The 8,413-nt window shown below is 39.3% G+C and overlaps 1 protein-coding gene across 4 annotated transcripts in view; it reads right to left on the bottom strand.

Annotated features, from left to right (window-relative positions):
• fstl5 (follistatin-like 5) overlaps positions 1 to 8,413 on the bottom strand; it is a 123,058-nt gene that overhangs the window by 396 nt on the left and 114,249 nt on the right. For all 4 annotated transcript variants that reach the window (XM_026330348.1, XM_026330350.1, XM_026330349.1 and 1 more), the window contains 2 exons: positions 7,729 to 7,853; positions 1 to 1,959 (listed from right to left, as the gene is read on the bottom strand). The exon at positions 1 to 1,959 is cut by the window's left edge and continues 396 nt beyond it. In XM_026330348.1, the coding sequence (XP_026186133.1) occupies positions 1,257 to 1,959; positions 7,729 to 7,853 (828 nt within the window). In that variant the 3' untranslated portion in view covers positions 1 to 1,256. The remainder of the gene's footprint in view (positions 1,960 to 7,728; positions 7,854 to 8,413) is intronic.

Genomic DNA, 8,413 nt, shown 5'->3' with positions numbered 1-8,413 from the left:
CGAAAGAGTGCCGGGGTGAAAATGCATAGAAATGTGTCCAGCTAGGAAACGGTTTCATTGAGCCAGCTACGAATCTACTGCAGGAGCATTCAGAAGGAGCTGCTTCATGTATTCAAAGCTTATCCTCAAAGACCCTCTACACAATACAAACACAACTACCCCACTCCTGGTGTGCTAGCTCATCATTACTTCACAACACCCACTTGAAACATGCTGTCAAACAGAACAGACAATGCATGTTTTTCACAGTTCATTCTATTATACTCTATGATGCTTTTCTTTTTTGTGTTTTTTTTTCTTTTCTTTTTGGTCCAGGGATACTGAAGTTATGAATTTTCTTTACACACAAATGCTCTATTGACTCATTCCTAAGGAACTTTTGACTGAAGTTTCACAAGGTGTAGTATATAAAGCTGGTACAATTTAATATCATCAGTGACTGATTTTTCTGCTTTCGACTAAAAAGGAAAATAAAGTATCATTCAAAACCTTCTAGAGCTGGTTATACGTACGGATCAAAGGTTAAAGAGCGCACAACCATAATAAACCACTCAGTCTCTCAGTCTCCACTTCAAACAAGATGGGATCACACCAAGGGCCCATTTTAATTAGACTGAGTTAGCTGTATAGACAAGAGAAGTAGATTTGCTCACCACAAATGAAGGGTCAAAAGACAAGGTGTAGTCTGCAGTCACACTGGGAATAATTACGCTAATTCCTCTGATGAAAGGGAATTTTCCTTGAAGGCACGGGAAAAAGTTAGGGATGGGTAAACTTAAATCACAAGACTTAATTAATCCAGACATATACACTGTTTATATATCATTTTCAGCCAATTCAATGAAACGTTAGTTTTGTTCAGATTATCTACAGCATTCCAACATGCTGAATACAACAGATTGAGAATAAGAATGCAAAGTAGCACATATTTACTGATTCATACCAATTTTCCTTAAAAATGTTACCAGCAAGCAACTTTATGTTTACTTAAAGTTAAACCACCCAGTGGAAAAATTATTTTAACTTGGCTTTAAGACACCATCAGACAATTACCCCATCAATTATCCTATTTTTCTTTTTTTTTTTCTTTTTTTGGATATCAGTTCTTCATCCAGTGGATTTACAAATGATCAATTTGGTTTCTGAATCTGTGACTTTCACTATCGCACTCCCACAAAATGAAAGAATCTGCAACAGAATTCAGTGCAACAGTACTTTTGAGTGAAACAAAGCTCATTGGGGCTTGACGTTACGACCTAAGACTCACCAACCCACACCACCACGTTGCCTTTGAGGACATCAGTGATCTCACAGTTGAGCTTGCTGAGCCGTCCGTCCAGGATGAAGAGGGACTCCCTGGATGGGGTCATTAGGTACTGTCCGAACAGCCCGCTGCCCACCATCACCCTGTTCTTACTGCTCCATGGCCAATCAAATGACTTTGTGGCCTCCTTCAAGCTCTTGATCATCTTGACTTTGCCAGTGCTCAGTTCCACAAACAGAGCGTCAGTTTGGCGGCCAGAGCTGCCGAACATGTTGTACTGGTGGACCTCTGTGAAGGAACGCTGAAAGGCCAAATCAGACAGATGAAGGTTGGTGTGGATGTCAAAGGGTTCCTGGATCTCTCCCCGCTCTGATATAGTCTGGATTCTCATCAGACCATCACTGTCATCAATTGTGACTAAGTAATGACCATCTGGAGACATGTAGGGTGTGCCGGTGACATCACGGTTTGGTCCTATGACACTATCTGTCACGCTGTCCAAGATGAGTTGGGGCTGTGTGGCGCCAGTGGAGTCAGGTTTGCAGTTGACAAAGTAGTACCCACCAAGATGGGTGTAGGCTACAGACTTGGGAATGCAATTATATTCTCGTAAACTGATGTTTTTCACATACGATGTCGTCTCCAGGTCAATTTTGTGGAGGACAGGTTCATTTCGATGAAGGATGATCCCGAATCTGTGGAAGATTTTAAGGAGAAAAACAAAGAATAAGATTAAGTCCAAATCACATTTGTTTTTCTGTGAACCCCAAATTCTGATCTTTTCAGTGATGATGCAGCACAGCTAATGGTCTTAGTGGCAATGTGTGATAGTCCGCCACTTTGATGTATCTCAACCCAGCACCATCAGGTGTACAGACAGTCAGCAGGAAGGTGTGGTTTTTAGTGAACTAAATGATGGATTATCATGAAATATGGTACAGTATATCATGATGGCCAGTGATTGCTTTTTGAGCAATTGTTCGATTGGATGTATTACTGGTATAGCATAACTTTTGGTCGGCTGTCCTGCAGTTTTAGCTGCTCTGTGATGAGTCTCATCATCTTATCTATGATCTTTGCTTTAAACATTAATGGAGTACTATGATGTTTTGTGGCTAGCTGTACTCTTAACTGATGCTGGGTTGTGATAGAAACAGCATATCATCGGATACATTTTAATGGCATCAGGAGACAGTGATGTCCAGACGATGTATCCTAATGATTTTTGTGATTTGTTATTGGTTGACAGTTGTGATTTGTTCTGAAATGTCAGTTTTGAAATATACATTAATGTCAGAATGAGCTGTAAAAATGTTCAATTAGCATCATCATCCAGTTACATTGTCACATTGTCCATTACTTTGGTTCATTTCGTACATTTGTAAATCTCATTGCCAGCAGTTTTGGCATTAGTCTGTGTTATCAAATTCTAGTAAACTAATATACAAAACTAAGATTGTGAGCTTGGTAAACATTGTATCTGCTTTACATACACGTTACCAAGCTGATGGTAGTGTTGCCGCAGTCTTGTGTTTTAGGAATTCATGATCTTAGACAGAACAACTAAATATTTGTGAAAGACAAGAGTAGGCTGAACCAGACATCCACAATTATAAACATGTAGAGTTCACACCTATGAGGTTTTGGGCTGTCAGCACCAGGTTTTTGGATGATTACGACAGAAGAGTATTTAAAATGGTGATTTAATCATGCCTTGTGTCTGAAAATCAATTTTGAGTAAGGAATCTGCTGTTAATATTGTGATTCCTTTTGTTGCCACTGCATCCATTTTCAAACAGGAAATGCAACATCTTAAACTAAAGTGACACAATTCACAAACTGACATAAACATGATAAGAAATGCAAGATGAGCTGTACTGGGGAATCAATGACATTATTGCACTGACAATTAGCAAAAAAGGTTCAGGAGAAAAAAATTAAATGGTGTAATTAATCATTTAACACCAAAATTCTGGCTGCTGACAAATTCTTCATAATGGCAGCATAGCATCATCTACACTTTCCAGTTTTATATGTAGGCATAGGCAAAATGCTGCTCATTACAAATATTCAAAGGATCTTTTAATGGCACGTTTCATTTTAACAGCTGTTAAGGGTTGAAGGGGAATAAGCAAGGAACTGACAGGCCTCAATTAAATGTGAATATTAGCTGATCAATGGTGACAGCACTTCAATCTTGCCATCAGTCATCATCTTTTATTCCATCTGAGCACAACTGTCTGTACCTATGAACAGAAAATAGCTATTTGAAAGCCATAGAGTCATCTCTGTGAAAGAATTAATCCAGAGATTGTTCTGCCCACTGGATTTAGAAAATGTTTTTATGGAATGTTTTTTTTGTTGTTGTTGTTTTTTGTTTTTGTTCCTCAAAGAAGCCTAGCTGGTGTCAGGGATAATTAACAGAACATAACATACGTGCAATGCAGGGCAGACAGTGAGCTAAGCTGGATTTAAATCCTGAATTGGGTCAGATATGTTGTCCTTTGTTTTTCTTTTTGTTAGCTTGTTTTTAGCAATTGTAGCATTGCATGGATTATTGGCATAACAGAACTTTTGAATCAGAAACTGAAGAATCTGATCAGATTCCCAACATAGCTGTTGTCAATAGACCCGTTATAAGATGTGGTGAGCTTGAGTACTATGATGTTTCATGGCACAATAGCATAAATTTGAGATGTTTATGGCACGAACAGAGTTTAATTTGCACTGTAATAACAAATAGGCTACATGCTATGAATGTAGAACAGTGAGACAGCTGTTAACAATTTGGTCTCAGTTCATACTGCTACACTAGGTTGACATATGAGTGTTAATGTTCCAACAGTGCAGATTTCATTGCCTTGAATCATCAGTATAATGTTTGACATCACTTAAACCTTTAAAGTTGTTAAATTAACTTGTGCACAAAGCAATAATTGGAGAGAACAAATTGTTAGTAGAACCTCAACGTCTGCGTGATTGGAAAAATATGGTTTTTGTGGGTCGTTAAAACTTGAATTAAGTCTTGAACAGTCGTCCTTATTTTACAGCTTTAGATTCAACAATGCAACTGATACAAATGGGGATGGGGGTGGGGGGGTCACGATATTGTCATTTGTTGGTACTTTCAGACCAGAGGAACTTTTCCATAACTCTTAGGACTGTTCAAGGTGTTTCCCCCCTTCTTTCTGTGTCAGAACTACAGTATAATAGTTCTTACAGCACTGCCTCAGTGAGAGTAGGTACTTTTCTACTACAATAGGAACCACATTTATCTTGATTCGTCAAACACTAACTTAAGTCAGTGCAGCACTGGCCACAACCACTTTTAAAAGTTAATTTTAGTAGTATAAGCAATACTTTTTGACGTGAAAAAAAAACCTCACAAATGGACCGACACTGAACGCCAAGCTGCCTATGTGATGCAGAAATTTCAGATATATCTTGATGGATCAAAGAGAAACGTGAAAATTTTCACTATAACCACCATCAGCCAGCTTACATTACTTCAAAATAAAACGGCCTTTATGGTCTCTGGTTCTGCATTCTTACTTCCTACAACTGTTTGGTCTGAAAGTGCCTTACAGGACTGACTAAAATTACACTGATCAGAGTGCAGTTATTTTCACTAGAGATGGTCTGTGTGGGGCAAGTAAAGCTAAATGTTTTAGATGAAATTCAGAGGAAGCACTACCTTCCCCGGTTCTTGATGCTACTATGTCCCAGCTGTGTTTAAACAGGAGAAACTTTGTGTTTTTCTCACCCACTGGGCAACACAGCTGATCAGGTGCTGATTCATAGACCAATATTACAACTCTTTGTTTTGCTATGGATTGTATTCAATATTGTTGCTGCTGTGACAAGTCTGTGCTTGGAAGCAAAGGTCAATGGTCTATCCTACAATGAAACAATGAAAAGATTTTTTTCCCCATGTGATAAGTTAATCAGACATTGTTAGGCCTCGCTCTGATGTGAACACAGCTGGATTGCTGCACTGGCAGACCCAGATTGCTCTCAGCCAAACTGACAGCTGCTGTTTGTCGTTTGTACCAATGATTAATGCATTAAGGATTCTCCCTGGTTCTACACAAAAGAGTTATTTTCAAGTGAAGCTACTTTCCATTTTACCAACTTATCTTTATGTCAATATTTTCAGTTTAAAAATTACTGTCTGAACACTTAACCCCAAAATAATGTTTGCTCTGCAGTTCAGTTAAAGTTCCTGAGGGCAGAATTCACAGAGAGCAGAACAATGAATGCTGCAGAGTAAAATATATCTGTAACACAGCAATTCTTGTTCACCCATCTCCCAGTGCAAAAACATAGAATCAACATCTCGCTTGGCTTGTTTTGCCAAAAGGCAGTCTATGCAATGATTAGAAATTTGTGAAAAATAGGTGCACATAGCCTGAGCTGCAGGGTACTGTAGATGTGGGCAAAAATGAGAAATAACTGTTTTTTTGTGCTGACATGCAGAGTTGCCTGACTGGAAGTCAATGGTTTTAATGAATGACAGCCCCCAGAAGTTCATGCCCGCTTTATAGTTGCTGCTGAGGGAATCCCCGGTCATTAAACAATCCCCGGAAGTTGCTGAATGTATGTCTGCTGTTCACACCCTCCTCATGTTCTAAATCGACTAATCAATGTTGCGTTCCTGCCAACAGAGAAATAGCTGCATGGATACAAGATTACAGCCACAAGGCATCAGTTACAGTAATTTAAGCTTTCCTAATGTCTGCCATAAACACACACACACTTTATCCATACTGCAGATATCAGTTGCTATTAGCAGTCTGGTGAATTTCAGTTATATCATGAAAAGGCATTTTCATCTTAGTCTTTGCATAGAGAGAAGCACTCATACCAGCTACTTTTGCATTTTAACAGACCATTCTGTGGAACTAGTGACTCAATAATGTGTGGTGGTAATTGTTTTAGCCATGTAATCAACATAGTTACCGCTGCAGTTAGGTCATTTTCCTAACACTAAACATCAGAAATTATGAGCAGCTAGTAGGTCAAGATGGCACTTTTTAAAAGCAGCATTGAAAAAAAAAAAAAAAAAAAAAAAAAGGGTGCGGCCACAATTTCCTGCAGTCTTTCCTGCAGATCTCAGTGGATCTAATTACAGCTATGCCAGCAAGCCCCCCACCTCACCTACTGCACACACACTGGCCTGTTTACTCCTCCTCTCTAGGAGACTGTTAACTTCCTGAAATCCCCCAGACCTCCTGCTTGTTCTTGGCCTCTCTATGACATTAGCCAAGCGTCTGGGGCTGGCTTTGCTCTGTCCACATTAAGCTTGAGTGTGACAGCTGCTCATGACGTGTGAAAACCACAGCAGCGTATCGGTACACACTGCGTTCAGTATTTCTGGGCTTGGTTGTTGATGAACTGAAATGTTAAGAGAGAACGTGAGGTGCCAGCTGTGCCTCTCTGGTTACTATCATTGTGTCTTAATGAAGAAGAAATGGTATTTTTGCTTGATGAAAACATGTTAAAAATAGGTAATCCTAGTCCAGGTGTTTTTTGAGGACAACCAGCCTCTGAGGACGTCAGAGACAGAGATCGTGACTTGTTTTGTTGTCAAAATAAAATGGAAACAGCTTTAAACGTTATAGCTGATTTGGACTTTTAAAGCTCATGTTGAATGTGTGTGTGAAGAATCACAACCTACACAGCATTTAAAATGAGGCAGAGGCGGGTTATCGCTGCTCAGTCCAAATGGTGGTCATCAGCATTTACTTCCTGCTGTACCATTCTGGATGCCTAATGACATAATTACACTGCCGACCCTTGTTTTAGTGTCAGAGCTGGTGAAAACTCAACACAAGCTCAGGTTTCTCAGCAGCTACTGATGGCCCAGACTACATGGGAAACCATTTTAATGAAACCATCATTGCAATGTTATCTGATAAATAAAGTACATTTACTTTATTAGGTACATCTGTACAATCCACTGCAGAAAATAGAATGGACTAAAAATGAGAATTGCAAAAGATTGTACAGGTGTACCTAAAATTAACAAACTGTTGAAGTCATTTTTCAAGCAAAAATGTCAAAACATCTTCAAGTTCTGTTGTTTTGGATTTACTGAACAGCAGCTGTGCCTCTTGTGGGAAGTTAGCTGGTTATTCCTAATAGCACAGCATATGACTGTGTAGAAACATAAGAGTATTTAGTTACCAAGAAAATGTTTCTGTTATGCTCAGAATGTTTTTAACTGGCTTTGTGGCTTTAGGTTTACACTAATAATTCAGCACGGTTCGAGGAAGAAGGGTTCATTTTTAGGACTATTCTCCCAAACCTCTGTTAGCTGACAAGCACATACTCATTGTCACACAAAAGGCCCATCTGAATCATCACTGACTGCTGAGGAGAAAAGTTAATAAAATGCCAATGGGGTGAATTTGATTTGCAAATCAATTTGCATCAGGAGTCTTCTTGGGTCATACTCGATGTACCTGATGTGGTTAATGATGAGGCTGGAGGCGGGAATGAAGAAGTCGTCCACTCTGTCGAAGCGCCTGCCGACCGGCTGTGTGTGAACGGTGTGGTGGGAGACTCTTCCACTGGCCTGATTGATCACCTGGTGAACAGTAATGGAGAAGATGTGTGTTTAACATCAGCCTGATGAATATACTTAGTGCTCTGGTTTATTTTCATTTAAGTCGACATTTCACACTTATTTGGTCCCAACAACCAGAAGATACAGTAGTTTGTACAATTAACATTTTTTTCATTTTTAGTTTCATTCCATAAAAGCAGTGCCTACTCAAGTAAATCACTTAATCTGTAACTATCATGTTTCTTTGCTTGTATCCACAGATTTGGGATAAAACTCTTGAGTCTCTTCTTTTACTGCTGAGATCTTGGAGCCTTCTCTGTAGGAGGTGATGTGTGCTGTTGTTATTGGTGTCTAAATATTACTTGCATGCATGGAAGTGTGCAGACATGTGCTTGTGTAGGCTGGGTTTGCTTTGATTCTGCCACAATGCACAAAGCAAATTGCCACAGACTAAACCCAGCATTATGAATTTCTGTGCAGGCGATGACAAGCACGATTTTCAAGTACAACAACTCTAAGACTCAAGCATGAAAAAATACTTCCCCCTAACATTTTTTAGCCTTATGCTGTTTGTACTTGTT

This window comes from Mastacembelus armatus, chromosome 10, assembly GCF_900324485.2.
Source record: "Mastacembelus armatus chromosome 10, fMasArm1.2, whole genome shotgun sequence".
Classification (NCBI taxonomy): Eukaryota; Metazoa; Chordata; class Actinopteri; order Synbranchiformes; family Mastacembelidae; genus Mastacembelus; species Mastacembelus armatus.
The sequence above is the reverse complement of the archived record's forward strand: the minus strand, read 5'-3'. Positions and strand labels throughout refer to the sequence as shown.